The sequence below is a fragment of the Cololabis saira genome, chromosome 9 (assembly GCF_033807715.1).
Source record: "Cololabis saira isolate AMF1-May2022 chromosome 9, fColSai1.1, whole genome shotgun sequence".
Classification (NCBI taxonomy): Eukaryota; Metazoa; Chordata; class Actinopteri; order Beloniformes; family Belonidae; genus Cololabis; species Cololabis saira.
The window spans coordinates 4,048,650-4,065,986 of record NC_084595.1 but is presented as its reverse complement, the minus strand read 5'-3'; the positions used below and the strand labels follow the sequence as shown (position 1 = coordinate 4,065,986).

The 17,337-nt window shown below is 38.3% G+C and overlaps 1 protein-coding gene across 1 annotated transcript in view; it reads right to left on the bottom strand.

Annotated features, from left to right (window-relative positions):
- si:ch73-138n13.1 (titin homolog) overlaps nucleotides 1–17,337 on the bottom strand; it is a 348,772-nt gene that overhangs the window by 318,267 nt on the left and 13,168 nt on the right. Inside the window, exons 5-6 of the mRNA XM_061729751.1 lie at nucleotides 14,362–17,025; nucleotides 7,827–7,952 (exon numbers count right to left, since the gene is read on the bottom strand). Coding sequence (XP_061585735.1) covers nucleotides 7,827–7,952; nucleotides 14,362–17,025 — 2,790 coding nt within the window. The remainder of the gene's footprint in view (nucleotides 1–7,826; nucleotides 7,953–14,361; nucleotides 17,026–17,337) is intronic.

The window sequence follows — 17,337 nt, the reverse complement described above, 5'->3', positions numbered from 1 at the left end:
ATATCCAGCAGTAAAATATCATGCTGGAATATCAGTGGAGTTAAAACAATGTCCAAACATTAACCAGTTTAAAAGCTTTCAGGGGCCTGATATAACACTATTGGGTGAATGGGTAGATCTTTGTATATTTATGTACAGAAATGGGCAGCATATAGTGTAAATAAGTATATTTATATAAATATTTATATGGGCATGTGTGTACAAATATATAGAAATATTCAACTATTTGTATGTATGTATGCATGTATAAGTATGTGTGTGAGCTAGGGATGGGCGGTATGGACTAAAAAAATGTATCACGATAATTTCTGGCATTTATCCCGATAACGATAAAAATGAGGATAAAAAAATACCAATTCAACTCCACCTTTGTAACTATAAACTTCCTTCCTTCCTTCCTTCCTTCCTTCCTTCCTTCCTTCCTTCCTTCCTTCCTTCCTTCCTTCCTTCCTTCCTTCCTTCCTTCCTTCCTTCCTTCCTTCCTTCCTTCTCCTTCCTTCCTTCCTTCCTTCCTTCCTTCCTTCCTTCCTTCCTTCCTTCCTTCCTTCTCCTTCCTTCCTTCCTTCCTTCCTTCCTTCCTTCCTTCCTTCCTTCCTTCCTTCCTTCCTTCCTTCCTTCCTTCCTTCCTTCCTTCCTTCCTTCCTTCCTTCCTTCCTTCCTTCCTTCCTTCCTTCCTTCCTTCCTTCCTTCCTTTCCTTCCTTCCTTCCTTCCTTCCTTCCTTCCTTCCTTCCTTCCTTCCTTCCTTCCTTCCTTCCTTCCTTCCTTCCTTCCTTCCTTCCTTCCTTCCTTCCTTCCTTCCTTCCTTCCTTCCTTCCTTCCTTCCTTCCTCCTTCCTTCCTTCCTTCCTTCCTTCCTTCCTTCCTTCCTTCCTTCCTTCCTTCCTTCCTTCCTTCCTTCCTTCCTTCCTTCCTTCCTTCCTTCCTTCCTTCCTTCCTTCCTTCCTTCCTTCCTCCTTCCTCCTTCCTTCCTTCCTTCCTTCCTTCCTTTAAATATAGGACTAAATAAGTTTACACTTCTTCCTACTCCTTTTTTGGCACATTTAAATCAAGATAGCAAGTTTTAAAGGATGAAATTCTTTGTTTTGTTGTTTTTCTTAAACTTCTCATGAAGTGTTGTTTCTTTTTTTTTTTTACATGTACAAAAATAAAATAAATCAAATCAAATGGTGGAAGTGTGCCAGATGGCTGATGCAGCAATGAACTTAAACAAAATAAACCCACTGTAACTCCACACACAAACCCAGTTACACACACTGTAACTGTAAACCCACAAAATAGACCGGCTTCAGAAAAATGAAATTGATCTTTTGAAGTTGTTCCAGTGAGCAGCCAGACCTGCTGTAGAACGAGCAATAAAGAGAAAAAACAACCCTCAAACATTCTGCATCAGACCTGCACCGTTACCAGAGGGATTTGCTTAAAAGCCACTGCTGCCACAAACCGTCAACTCCAAGGGTTCAATTACGTTTTCCTACAGCACTGTAAATGTATTTCTGCCTTTGTTCCCTTATGGAGCCGGAGCAATAAACATCATCCAAACGGTTTCAATTTACAATTCCACCGGATACCAAATGTTAACATTTATTTCAAGAAGAAATTGTCTTCAAGGACAAATTCCGTAACCCTCCAACTAGGAATGGGTGATATTTTACCGTTCACGATAAACTGTCAAAAAAATTCCCCACAGTAAGAATTTGTATCTCACGGTAAAAACGATAAATTCCCATTGATGATGTTTTTGTGTAAAACTGATTTATTGTTCTGTGTTAAATCCACGCACAACGAAAGAAAGAAAGGAGGAACGAAAAAAAAGAAAGAAAGAAAGAAAGAAAGAAAGAAAGAAAGAAAGGAGGAACGAAAAAAAGAAAGAAAGAAAGAAAGAAAGGAGGAACGAAAAAAAGAAAGAAAGAAGAAAGAAAGGAGGAACGAAAAAAGAAAGAAAGAAAGAAAGAAAGAAAGAAAGAAAGGAGGAACGAAAAAAAGAAAGAAAGAAAGAAAGAACAGAAAGAAAGAAGTAGATCCCTACCACCAACTATTGGCTTTAACGGTAAGAAGGAATGACAAAGTCATTTTGCAGCGTAACACAACAGATACATCAATACGAAGCGTTACTGCTCCTTCATTCGTCCTCCTCCCAGCACTCGGCAGCATCATCCACTGGGAAGTGTTTCAGTTACTCATCACTTCCCCCTTTCTGACCTAATCACATCCGATCACCATCTAAGCCAGAAACCCGACCGATGACCACACCGAGGAGAAGAAGAAGAAAAACAGATGTAGCTAAAGTACAGAACATACAGTGTAGCTTGATGAGTACAAGGAAGACTTTCTATCCATCCAGCATTGTGTAAAAGACTAAATCCTGACAGGGAAACATCTGTATCAATAGTTTTGCTCTCACTCACCCAGAAGCAGTCTGGACTGAGACAGCATGACCAGATGTAGAACACGGCTCTCAGCGCGGTGCCCATCGCTGCTCTGCCGCTCTGCAGCCTCAGACCCGCACGTTTAAACAGTGATGTCACCGCACATCTCACATCTCATCTCCATGACTGATACTTCTATACTGTAGCAGAAGTATCAATGCCTAATATCTGCTCCTACTTACATATACACACGTGGACAAAATTGTTGGTACCCCTCAGTTAAAGAAGGAAAAACCCACAACTCTCACTGAAATCACTTGAAACTTACAAAAGTAACAATAAATAAAAATGTATTGAAAATTAAATAATCAAAATCAGCCATTACTTTTGAATGGTTGATTAACATAATTATTAAAAAAAAAAAAAAACTAATGAAATAGGGCTGGACAAAAATGATGGTACCCATAACTTAATATTTTGTTGCACAACCTTTTGAGGCAATCAATGCAATTAAAGGATTTCTGTATTTGTCAATGAGCGTTCTGCAGCTTCAACAGGTATTTTGGCCCACTCCTCATGAGCAAACTGCTCCAGTTGTCTCAGGTTTGATGTGTCATGTTTCAGCTCCTTCCACAGATGTTCAATGGGATTCAGATCTGGGCTCATGGAAGGAACTTTAGAATAGTCCAACGCTTTTCTCTCAGCCATTCTTGGGTGTTTTTTGGCTGTGTGTTTTGGATCGTTGTCCTGTTGGAAGATCCATGACCTGCGACTGAGACCAAGCTTTCTGACACTAGGCAGCACATTTCTCTCCAGAATGCCTTGATAGTCTTCAGATTTCATTTTACCTTGCACACATTCAAGAGACCCTGTGCCAGATGCAGCAAAGCAGCCCCAAAACATTACTGAGCCTCCATGTTTCACCGTAGGGACAGTGTTCTTTTCTTCGTATGCTTGGTTTTTGAGTCTATGAACATAGAGTTGATGTGCCATAAAAAAGCGAGACTGGAATTTGCAAAAATGCATGTTGACAAGCCACAAAGCTTCTGGGAGAATGTCCTTTGGACAGATGAGACCAAACTTGAGCTTTTTGGTAAGGCACATCAATCAATTTCTTTGCAGTATTATTTGATTACTTCTGTGTCGACTTGCTCTGTGGGTCTCCCATAACTAATAACAGTAAAAACCAGCCAAACATCCCACTCATTTCTCGCCACATCACCTCACATCACTACGTCAAACACCAACGATGGTTAAACTGGCTCACGGAGCAACAGTGGATATTAGGACAGAGGTTACGAAGAGACTCAAGAAAGTGATAAGAGGAGACGAAAGTGATCAAGTAAAATATGGTACTAAACAGAGATTTTAATATATATCGATATATTTTCAAACGCGATATGGTACGAGACAATATCGTTTATATCGATATAGCTTATTTTGTGACAAATTGACTGAACATCAACACTGACCCCTCGCTGAAACCTGACAGTGTTGACAGGTTAGTTTTCCTGGCACAAAATCTGTAAAATGTACAGTAGTTGACTAATTATTTGAGATTTGCTCAAAGAAATGCAATATCCGTTTACATGTTTTATTTGAGATTAGCACAAATGTTTTGTTATTTGCACAACTGTCAACCTCAGTGGAAAAGTCTACATTGTATTAATTACAGTGTATTTTAATTTAATTGTTATGCAGGAAAGGGACATTTGTTTTATTTTATTCAAGAAGCATTTTTATTCTATATATGCAGGCAGTTTATTTTTATTTCATTTGTTTTATACATGTTGATATTGTGCAGACCTCTGTTAATAAAGGAACCTGTGTGACATTTGGCACGAGGCTTTGTATTAAAACTGACTGTTTTTTTAAGGGTTTGCCTCAGAAAAAAATGAAGCTAACAGAGATGCTAACAAAGATGCTAACATAGATGCTAACAGAGATGCTATGCTATAATGCTTTGGGGGAAACCCCAATTATGGCACAGAAAAAATATCGATATATATCGAGTATCGCCATTCAGCTAGAAAATATCGAGATATGACTTTTGGTCCATATTACGACGGAGTATTAGGGCCAAACAAAAAAACAAAAAAAAGGAAATGACGAGAATAAAGTCATAATGTAATTAGAATAAAGTCGTAAAATTATGAGAATAAAGTCATAATATTACGAGAATAAAGTTGTAATATATTATAAATATATAAATAGAACTTCACAAGATGCTCAATATTCTTCATTTTAACACAGGGAGAAGAAGCTCTTCCTGTTAGAGTTCTCATAAATTACCACTTTATTTTCATAATATTATGACTTTATTCTCATAAATTACCACTTTATTCATTACGACTTTATTCTCGTAATGTCACAACTTTATTCTCAGAATTTTACGACATTATTCTCGTAATATTACGACTTTATTCTCATAATATTACGACTTTATTCTCGTAATTTTACGACTTTATTCTCGTAATTTTACGACTTTATTCTCATAATATTACGACTTTATTCTATTACTTTATTCTCACAACATTACGACTTTATTCTCGTAATTTACAATTTTTTTTTTTATCTTAGTTCGGTCCTAATACTCCGTCGTACCATATCGCCCAGCCCTAGTACTAAAGTAAAAGTGGCTTAACCTTCACATCCCTAGGGGGAACAACCTTATTTGTCAACCATTGTGTCTTTTGTAGTCATTGATATTGAGAAAAATAAATCTTAAATCCAGTGGATTTTATACCAGATGTAATATTTTCTCATCTCTTACAAACATTAATCTTAAAGTTATTTGAATTTGGTTAAACAATATAAATAAGTCCACTATTCACGTCTTTAAAAGAAGCACAGTAGAGTAGTTCTAGGTTTTTTACAAACACAAGCACTGTGAAAACATGAAGGAACCATAAACGCCACCAAGACTCAGACTACAATCCCACCACTAGATGGTGGTAGTGATGTTGTATTTATCAGAGCTCTGCAGCGCTGATAAATACAACATCACTATCACCACTAGATGGCAGTAGTGATGTTGTATTTATCAGAGCTCTGATAAAGAGCTCCACCGTTGTGCAACAAAACACACTCCAGGCTTTCAGCCTGAGCCTACAATTACAGTGTCAGTGACAAAGAGCGAGCCAAACCCTGACCTGTCTGAATAACAATGTGCATGTTTGAATATAATTATAGGTTTGTAAATGTTGACGTGTATGGAAACAATTGTGCGATTCCATATTTGTCAATCAATTTTAGATGATAAAAATGTGTTAATTTTAACAAGCAGCAGGTAAAACCAGCAGAGGAATGAAGTGACAGATATTATGTGTCTGTTTGGCTTCGGGACCAAAGATCATGACTAGCTATTGTACTTCACAAGCAGTACTTAATCACAGTGGCAGCTCCCTGCTAAATAAGCAGTGATAACATGTACTTTCTAACCATTTGTCTGTCCCAGACCTGAATTGCATGCTTGAGAAAGTTTGACCACCTTTTGCCTAGAGTGTAATACGTAAAGGGCGGAGGTGACGCTGACGACATTAGTCATCAACTCTTTACTACCCGAGCTGAACCGACACAATGAACGGGACACACGTATAGTTACAACGGCTCAAAAACACACAGCATCACTGTTGCATGTGAGAAGGAGTGCAGATTAAACCTGATCTGTGAATGCAGGCTCACTGTCAGGCGAATGCACTTCACCTCAACAAGCAAAAGTACTGGTGAAGGAGAAAGGAGTGAATGGGACAGTTTGTTGCAACATTGAAAGTAAAATTAATATATACTTCAACAGAGGTGTCTTCAGTATTCACATTCATTACTCAGGTAGAAGTATAGATACTAGAGTTTAAAAATACTCCTGTAGAAGTTGAAGTATCAACTCAAGTTTTTTACTCAAGTAAAAGTATAAAAGTACTGGTTTCAAAACTACTTAAAGTATAAAAGTAAAGGTAATGTAAGGGGGAAAAAAGCCATTAAGGACAAAAGCCATTGAAAATGAATGTATCTTAGTATAATGTAAATATATTAAAGAACCATATATGTGTACTATTGAGCATTAACATGTGTTTCAGAGAGCAGCAGATATGATGACTAGTTTCTATAAGTATTGTAATGGTGCAAAAAGTCAAACTTCAGAGGCATGTTATCATTTATCCTAACCTTTATTGGAATGTACATCCAAGTTTAGTTGCAGGAATCTGAGGGAACGGATGTAAGAACAAAACTGGACAAGAACATCTGAAACAACCACAACCAAATTCACTCTATCCGGATGGAGCAATTTAACTGGATAGTTTTTATTAAAGGCCCAAATGAAATAGAGTAACGAGGCTGTTTTTAAAATGTAAGGAGTAAAAAGTACAGATAATTGTGTGAAAATGTAAGGAGTAAAAAGTAAAAAGTCGTCGGAAAAATAATTACTCCAGTGAAGTATAGATAACCAAAATTTCTACTTAAGTAAGGTAACAAAGTATTTGTACTTCGTTACTTGACACCTCTGTATTTCAAGATGTTTTCATGCAAGCTGAGCTGTGATGTTTGTCAAGTAAACATATACACTGCTGGTCCACTCGGAGAAAGACCCAAGTCCGTCCTCCTGGGCCATGAGGTTCCTTCTCCCCAGTTGTACTTCCCAAGTAGAGATGGGCGGTATGGAGTAAAAAATGCATCACGATAATTTCTGGCATTTATCCCGATAACGATAAAAAAATACCAATTCAACTCCATCTTTTTAACTATAAATCTATCTCGCTCTCAGATCCACCATGTTTGTTACACAAAAACCTCATCAAGGATCACATTATCTTTCTTTCTTTCTTTCTCCCTTCCTTCCTCCTTTCCTCCTTTTCTCCCTTCCTTCCTCCTTTCCTCCTTTTCTCCCTTCCTTCCTCCTTTCCTCCTTTTCTCCCTTCCTTCCTCCTTTCCTCCTTTTCTCCCTTCCTTCCTCCTTTTCTCCCTTCCTTCCTCCTTTCCTCCTTTTCTCCCTTCCTTCCTCCTTTTTCTCCCTTCCTTCCTCCTTTCCTCCTTTTCTCCCTTCCTTCCTCCTTTCCTCCCTTCCTTCCTCCTTTCCTCCTTTTCTCCCTTCCTTCCTCCTTTCCTCCTTTTCTCCCTTCCTTCCTCCTTTTCTCCCTCCCTCCCTCCCTCCCTCCCTTCCTCCCTTCCTCCCTTCCTCCCTCCCTTCCTTCCTTCCTTCCTTCCTTCCTTCCTTCCTTCCCGTACGTTGTGCGTGGATTTAACACAGAACCATAAATCAGTTTTACACAAAAACATCATCAACAGGAATTTATCATTTTTACCGTGAGATACAAATTCTTACCGTGGGGAATTTTTTTGACGGTTTATCGTGAACGGTAAAATATCGCTCATTCTTATTCCCAAGTATGATCAAACAGGTTCACAAGTCCAAACTTGGCGTACTTTGAATTGGGGTACGGCCTGAGCTGCAGCTTTACTCACCCAGCTGTCGCGGCCCTGCTCCCTGTGCGCACTACGACTCCTCATCCTGAACAGACTTCCTTCCACCACGCTGTTGGAAGGGGCCGAACGTCGGGAGACGCTCCGTGAACGCATCCTATTCAACTCCTGAAAACAACAACACAGACTAAAGTTATGAGACGTATCCATCTTAGAAAGATATCTATTACCATTTTGAAGGTTCAAAGGCCGACTATTCACAAAGATAATATTTACCATCTTTACAGACATGGATAATTTTGAAAACAGCCAAACTCTATACAGGACTGTCTCAGAAAATTAGAATATTGTGATAAAGATCTTTATTTTCTGTAATGCAAAAATGTCATACATTCTGGATTCATTACAAATCAACTGAAATATTGCAAGCCTTTTATTATTTTAATATTGCTGATTATGGCTTACAGTTTAAGAAAACTCAAATATCCTATCTCAAAAAATTAGAATATTCTGGGAATCTTAATCTTAAACTGTAAGCCATAATTAGCGATATTAAAATAATAAAATACTTGCAATATTTCAGTTGATTTGTAATGAATCCAGAATGTATGACTTTTTTTTTTTTTTTTTTAAATCGCATTACAGAAAATCACAATATTCTAATTTTCTGAGATAGTCCTGTATATTTACACAGCTACTTACTTCCAATTGAATTGAAAATGAAAATCCTTGGTCAGTGATGCAGAAAAACTATTTCCTCCAGATTGGACAATTCCAAGTAAAAGAATGTCATCAACTTACTTAGAAAAGCCTCTGCCTTCAGCAAAAACAGTTTTGTTGAGGATTATCAGGCAAAATTAGCTACTGGAGGGTAAAATCCAGGACATAACTTAAAGTTCTTAACTCCACATCTAAGACCTTTAAGGACGCAGCTCCCGCTCATCTTAAAGACACATGGTTTCATATCGTCCCAACAGAGAACTCTTAAACTGCAGGTATACAGGACTGTCTCAGAAAATTAGAATATTGGGATTTTCTATAATGCAATTAAAAAAAACAAAAATGTCATACATTCTGGATTCATTACAAATCAACTGAAATATTGCAAGCCTTTTATTATTTTAATATTGCTGATCATGGCTTACAGCTTAAGAAAACTGTAAAAAATTACAGTGAAAAACTGTAAAATAGCAACAGTAAAAGACTGTAAAATCCAAAATAGTATATCACTGTAGTAGATACATTATATTACCCTAAATCAAGAAAGAGTACATAACTATACTTTTTACTGTAATAATAATAATATGTAATAATATGTAGAAATCACACAATTTTACTGTAAAAATATAATTCTTTGGTAAAAGAAAATTGAAAATACCGTAATATCACAAGCATAATTACCCTAAAATTAACGGTATTATTCCGTCTCAATTATATATTTAGCTGATGTTTACATTTAGATTTACAGTATAAAACTGTTCAACATTATGCAAAAACATACTGTAATTTCTACATAAACAGGTTTACAATATGTCTGTTTTTCATAGTAATTTACCATAAACACAACAGTTCTCAACTATGAAATTAATGGTTGCCTGAAAAGCATACCGTAATGTCATATACATTGTTAACGTATTTTTTTACGGTGAAATTCTGGCAACCACAGCTGCCAGTATTTTACCGTAAATTTCACTGTTTTTTTTTTACAGTGTATCTGAAAAAATTAGAATATTCTGGGAATCTTAATCTTAAACTGTAAGCAATAATTAGCAATATTAAAATAATAAAAGGCTTGCAATATTTCAGTTGATTTGTAATGAATCCAGAATGTATGACATTTTTGTTTTTTTTTTAAATTGCATTACAGAAAATAAAGAACTTTATCACAATATTCTAATTTTCTGAGACAGTCCTGTACTTGTGGTTCGTAGTGTTTCCTCCAGTAAAGTTTCCGTCATTTCCCTTCACCGTGGAACCATCTTTAAGTTTATATTTGGGCTGCAGGCTCCTCTACCTTTAAGATGAGACTTTCCTTCCTGACAAAGCCCACATGTAGTTCTGCCTCAGGTGACCCTGCATCCTCCATTTTAGTTCTGCTCACAATGCCCTCTGTTTTTTAGGGAAATCCCATGACGCACATGTCACTCTCCTCATTCTGCTTCCTTTCCTTTACTCCATGCATGTATCTCCCACTGTAACTCTTATCAACTTTGTATTTCCCTTTTGTTTCATATCAAATATTCTTGGACTTGTCTCTCTGTTAGAACGCCGTCTCCTCCTTTACTCTTAAGCACTACACCTAGCGAGATTATTACAGTAAACAACTATATCTTTCTTTGATTGGTGTAGACAAGAAAAGCACAAATCATTGTCTCAAAAGATAATAATAATAATTAAGGTTTATTTAGAGAGCTGAAACATTTTCACCAGCTGGCTTTATGGACTAAAGCTAAATATGTTTGTAAAAACGCATGCAAAATAGGCCTGTGTTGGAAAAAAAAATCGATTTTCTGATTCTAAATCGATTTTCATATTAATTCCTAAAAATCGATTTGTATGTCTAAAGATCAATTTTTTTTATAAATTTTTTATTTTTTTTTTCATCATTACATTTTTGCCTGGTGAACTTTAATCCCAGTAGTTTTGAAAACTCCTGAACTAAATGAACTTTTCTTTAGAGAAAATGCTGGACATTTCAGCTTAAATTTCTAAATGTTATATTAGTTCAATGAAGTTCATATTATCTATATTTACTAGAGCTGGTTTGGTTTCTCTGTTATCGGACACGGTTTGTCATGAAATACCTGAAAAATGCCGGTGCTTCATGTCCAGCTGTGTCTGGTGACAAAATAAATCAGACAAGATAAAATAATCTGTTTACTTCTTGAGCTGTTGCAATTTCTTTTTTCTTTTTTTTTTTGCACTTTAAATGGATATTGAAATGCCTATTTGAGTTATTTGTTTCTTAGTTATTTCACAATAATTATTGTGAAATTATTATTTCAATAGTTATTTTACAGTCATATAATCCAGGCAACACTAACCCAAATCAATATCGAATCGGATCAAATGGTGATAATCGATTCTGAATCTTAAGAATTGGAATCAAATCGATTCTTGACATTTGAATCGATACCCAGCTCTAATGCAAAAGTTGCTAAATTTAGTTTGTGGCCGCAGACCTTCTGTGCAGGATCATATAATGTGCATAGAGCGGTTACGTGATGCAACGTGTGTTTGTCTACGTTTGTGCTTGAGACGAAGGGAGTGGAGACGAGGGCGGAGACTCTGGAGGACGAGGATTCATTATCACCCCTTTGAACCCTGAGCCTATTCTGCTTCTCCCTGCATTCCCTTATCAACGTCCCCTAATGGGGACATTAGAGTTTTGAGGGTAAAAGTTATTTAAAATGAATACAAATAAAACAACAAAAAAAAAAAAATCATAAATATCTCAGTGGGGAGCCATTATTAAAAGGCTTGCAATATTTCAGTTGATTTGTAATGAATCCAGAATGTATGACTTTTTTTTTTTTTTTTTTTTTTTTTTTTTTTTTTTTTTTTTTTTTTTTTTAAAATTGCATTACAGAAAATAAAGAACTTTATCACAATATTCTAATTTTCTGAGACAGTCCTGTATACCTGTAAATCTACTAACAGTTTCTAAGTGCTTTAACATATTGACCGTTTACAATCCACTTCATAATATCTCAGTTTGAGAGGTCTACGGTACACAGGCCCCAACAGAGCATTTAAGAGAAACAATAATGGTGTCTTGATGGAATTTGATGGCTTAGAAAGCATTTGAAGTATAAGATGGTGTAAACTGCCTTAATGACATGTGTTTTCAGACCAGAGGCAGACGGTGCAGGAAAACCTGCTCCGTGTGCAAATAAATATACAAAATAGTTACAGGTGGTTCTCTCTCAACCATATACCCAGTGCTTAAAAAAGTGCAAACCATTTCTGATTGTGGTCTGACTAGGGGTGTGCAAACAAGGGTACCTCACGATTCGATTCAATTATTGGTGCCACGATTCTTCGATTATTGTGATTTTTAATGCTTTTTTCCATACAAGATTGATTTTGTCTTCATCTGTGGCTACATTTGTAAATAAATAGCCAATCAATTAACTCAGTTCCTCTAACAACACTCATTAAGTAAATAACAAGGTTTTTGGAACATTTGACATGTATTTTTCAAAGACACATAATAATTTATTTTATGACTATGTAAACATTTGCTCTTTGACTTCCTTAACTTTGACCAGGGAAAGCTGCACTTGCATGAGAGCGCCCTCTATTGGTGGAAAACACTGAAAACGGTCAAGCCCTGGATTTAATGAGTTCATTAATTCAAGTAAACAAGATATGTACTTAGTGTAAACATATCTGCCATATTTCAAGTGAACAATAAGAAATGTGCATTCTTGAAAATGAAATGATTCAGCAACTTATTCAGTCTGGAATCTGGATAGGATAACCCAGAAAAAAAAAAAAAAAAAAAAAATGTTTTCTTTTTTTTTTTAATTAATCGATTCCAAATCGTCACGTGATGCATCGCGATGCATCGACACATCGATGAATTGCACCCACCAATAGGTCTGACCTTTATGTATTCTCAATATGTCAATAAAGCAAGTCCATTTTACTTACAGCTGTCTTCTTATGTTAGGATCACAAAAAATAGATGATGCAGCTTCTAGCAAAAGGGCTTACATCAGGGATGTTCAACTGGTGGCCCGTGGGCCACATGCGGCCCGTGGGCCACATGCGGCCCGTGGGCCACATGCGGCCCGCCAGGACCTTTTATGTGGCCCCTGGTCATATTTCAAAACAGGGAGGGGAAGGTAGTGTTGTCCCGATCGATGGGACGTCACTTCCGGCCGGCAAGCGAAACTAACATGGTTTACATATCGCATTTTGTTTATTAATAAAAGTTTAGGATGCTTGGTAGCCTTTTCAGTTGGTTAATGATTCATTGGACAGTGTTTGTACATGTTAATCTCTGTTGGAGATGTTTTTTACTTTGGATTTTTTGCCAGTGTTGCACAGTGATAATGTTTGTCACATTATTTGTTATTAACCTCCGTTGTAACGAGGACTTGTTTACATCATTAAGCTTCTAGGATTGGCCGGAAATGTTTTTTCATTTGAATCTCTAAATGAGGAGTTTGCATTTCAGATGAACTTCTAAACCTCCTATAATTTCATAAGATTGTTTTGTTTTGCTGATATAATGCACAGATGTGTCATAAATAAAGGAGCTTATGGTTAATATTTTGGTTGCTTATTTATAACATCAAACTGGCTACTATGGACTGAAATGCTTAATATAATATTCAAATAAGGAAATCTTGGTGGAAAGTGGTGCTTTGTCATTATGGCGTGTTTTATTAAAAGTAGGTCGATATCAACTTCATTAAGTTTTGCACAATGCATGGTTTCAAAATGAACTTGCATTTAAAATAATAATTCTTTATCTGAATATTATATTTAACATTCACAATGACTAAATCTGGAGACAATTAATACATAATTATTATGTAAACTAGACAGATATGTTCTCCTGCTCATTGATGAGCACAAATGTATTATATATACATAAATCTTCGTGTTTGAGTGCAAAACACATTTTGAAAACCCCCAAATTTTCCGCAGTGCGGCCCTCTCCATACAGTCTTTTTGCAGACGTGTCCCCCTGCTAATCTAGTTGAAGACCCCTGGCCTATATGTTCCTAAACTAGTTTTCTTTGACTCTTTGGACCCTGCTTTTCAATTCACTAAGAGTTGATTTCTAAATAAATCCAGAAATCCAAGAATTCTTAAGCTCTAGAAAAGAGCTGTAAGAATAATAAATAAAGTTTCTTATCGTGACACTACTAATAAATTATTTGTAGAGTCATGCATATTCAAATTCATAGATATTGTATATTTAAAAACATTAGAAATTTTGTTTCGAGTTAAGAATAAAAGCCTTGCTGCTTGTTTTCAGCATTTCTTTAAATTAAGAGAAACAAATTATAATTTAAGAAGGCTGTGGGTCTTTGAAAGATGTCGTGTGAGGACTAATGTTAAATATAGATGTGTTTCATTTTTGGGAGTCAAATTATGGAATCAACTTAGTGATGAAGTGAAACTGTGTAAATCTCTGTTGAATTTTAAAAAAATATTTAAAAGTAAAATAATTAAGGATTACAATGCTAAATGATTGAAGTATAATTTGGTTAAGCAGAACAATTTAAAAGGGAAATTTCTCTTTTTGTTTCTTTTCATATTGCAGATAATCTGGGTTTTCTGTTGGAAAGTACAGGGTAGGAAATATAAGCTTTGGCTTCAGCCTATTCCTTTTTCGGTTACAGGGTTTATTATTATTTTTTGTGTGAAACTGATGAGTGTAAACTTGTATGAAAGTGTTTTGTCATTTACACACACACACACACACACACACACACACACACACACACAGTTTGAATTGCAAATAATGTAATGTAACCGAAATAAACAATTCATTCATTCAATAAAAGATTTCTTCCCAACCAACCTTTATCATTAGTGTCTGATCTGCGTCACTGACCTGGGATCCCTGGGATCTCCTCGGGTTGCCGACGTCAGGCCGTGCTTCCTGTGGCGGGTGTGGCACCCTGGGGACCCAGATCTGCTCCCCGGGACCGCTGCCGGAGAGTCCGCCACAAGAGTTACTATTCCTGACCTCCGGGCCAGGAAAAGGGGCCGCGGGGCCGGGGGCCAGTGGCTCGTTCAGAAAACCGGCCCAGCTCCTCTGCGGGTTGGGGGGCCGTTCCTCCTGTCGGAGGAGAAGCTGCTCCGGGTACGTTTTGTTGGCAGGTCTTCTGGGTTCGGCCACGGGATTATCCACCGGCATCTCGACTGGGCGCAGCTCCCACGGATCCTGTGGAGATGTTATCCAAACCGGGCTGGAGATTCCCCCTGAAGTCTTCCAGTTACCATCTCTTTCAGGCTGTAGTCTAACCCCGACCTCAGCGTTTAGTCCCTGAACGCCGGACGCTTCTGTAAACGAGTCTTTAACAGAGGGGACTTGAGCGTGAGATGTGAAGGAGTCGATGTCGAGAATGGCAGGTTTGTACGGCTCTCTCCATCGCGTGGCGGGGTCGTTGCGCGGAGGACTGGCCTTAGACGGCGGATCGTCTCTCAGCACCGAGTCTAGATCTAAAACTTTGGGTCTCAGAGCCGACGACTCCAACCTCAGCCTTTCCTGATCCTCTCTCTTCTGCTTCTCTTTCAGTCGCTGTCTTTCGGCCTCTTGCTGTTTGGCGATGAGCCTCATTTTCTCCGCCTCCTCCTTTTCCATCTTTTCTTTCAGTTTGAATTTCTCAAGCTCCAAATTTTGTTTCTCAAACTCCATCAACTGCCGTCTCGCTACATCTTGAATTCGCTCTTGTTCATCCTTTCTCTGCTTTTCCTTTTCTCGTTGTCTGAGCTTCTGATTTTCTAATTCTTGTCTAATGTCTAGTTGTTTCTGTTTCTCCCTTTCCAATTCTTTTTGTCTCCGTCTCTCAAGCTCTCTCTGCTTTTCCCTCTCCATCTCTCTCTGTTTTGCTTTTTCTTTTTCAATCTCCTTTATTCTTAACATTTCCTGTTCTAATGCCACTTGTCTTAATTTCTCGGCCTCTTCTCGCTCCTTCTTCTCTCGAAGGTTTTGCCTCTCGAGCTCAGCGAGCTGCTGTCTTTCTCTCTCTTTTTGTTTCTGTCTCTGAAACTCTAAGAGCTGTTGTCTCTCTAGCTCTTTAATTCTCTCCATCTCCTCCATTTTCTGTTTTTCCTTTTGGATTTCCAGCAGCCGTCGCTCCCTATCCAACTCCCTCTGCCTCTCCTCCTCCTTTTGTCTTTGCCTCTCTCTTTCCAACTCTCTCTGTGTCTCTAGCTCTTGTCGTTTTTCTTTCTCGATTTGCATCTGTCGCTCTTTTTCAATTTCTCTCAGTTTCTCCAACTCTTGCCGCTTCTGTTTTTCAAGCTCAATCTGTTTCTGTCTTTCCAGCGCGTGCCGTTTCTCCTCTAATTCTTGTTTCTCCTTTTCAAATACTCTTTGTCTTTGCCTTTCATATTCTCGTTGCATCTCCATCTCCTTCATTCGTGCAAATTCTAGCTGTGCTTGTTTCTCAATTTCCAGCTGTTTCTGTGTTTCTCTTTCCAGGTTTTTCATTTTGGTCCTGAGTCTCTCCGACTCCTGCATGTGCACTCTCTTTTCAGCATCTGTCCTTTCCTCTTTGGTCTGTTCATCCATCTGTGACCGGATCTCCATGGGTGACAACGCCTCAGCATGTTCTTGAGAATAGGAGGATTTTCCAAAAGCTTCCTCTAACGACTGCTTCCTCCTTACGGGAGCGACTTTTCCTTGAGTCCCAATCAGGACAGACCTGGCGGAGAAATCATCAAAGGGCACGGTGGCGTCTCTGAAGCTCGTTCCTGCATGTCCAGGAGAAGAAGGCTCCTGCATTTGCCCGGTCAAAGCAAAGAAAGTAGCCCTGGGTTTCGGCTGTTCTTCCGTCTGCAGCATTTTTAAACGTTTAGGAGCAGCAGCAACTTCGTCCTCATCTACCATTCTCTGCCTGTCTCCATCATTATTATCCAAAGCTGTTTGTGGTCCCCTGCCTGATTCTACCGGCAGGCCTGCGTCTTGATCCAGACCTGCATTGGTCCACTTCTGTAAAGCTCCTACTCTCAAATATCGCGGCTGCGGTTGCGGCTGCGGCGTCGTTGCCAAAGCAGGTTGCACTTGTCCGGGATCGGTCCGTTCCGGTGCCGCCCGACTCCCGTCGGAGCGTCTGGAGCGGAGCGTCGCGGCCTTATCCTCCCACTGGGCTGATGGGACGCTCTCACTTACCGCCCTGTTCTCTTCCACGGCCTGGACTGTGTCAAAGGCGTGCGACACACGGAGAGGGTTTGACGGAGAGACGGGTTCCCTGTACGCAGCGGTGACCAGAGTTCCCTCGTTCTTTACCTCTCCTGTCTTAAATAACGGGCTGCTCGTCGCATCCTTGACCGCGTTTACGGACTTGCCCTCGTCCATCATCAACACGCTGTGCCTCTCCACAATGTTTTCAAACACAGATGCTCGCACGGTGTGCACTTCGCCGCTCTGGACACTTTTCTGTCCCGTTTCAGACCCGTCGGACATGGAGACCAGACTGAGCTGCTCTGGAGACTCTGTCAAATCCAGAAACACCCTCTGGTCTTTGGGAGTGACGGCTGATCCTTCATCCTGAGGAAATTAAGACATATGTATGTGGGTCAATGACGAATAAGGATTTTCAACAGGTCAATTTTAAAATAATACAAAAAAGAGCATCTATTGCAGTAGTTCAAACATTAAGAATGTTGCGCACACATAAATTCATATTAAAATGTTAAATTAAGTGATTTCAGAGTTTTTTGTCAAGATGAATTGGCACTAGCCTTAAAAAAGGTCATGTGGTGCAACCATGGTTCATATTAAAATAAATTCATTTCCTTAACATCTTGACATCTTTTTTTTTACAAGTTTTCAGTATTATACTAAAATGGTTGTTTTTTT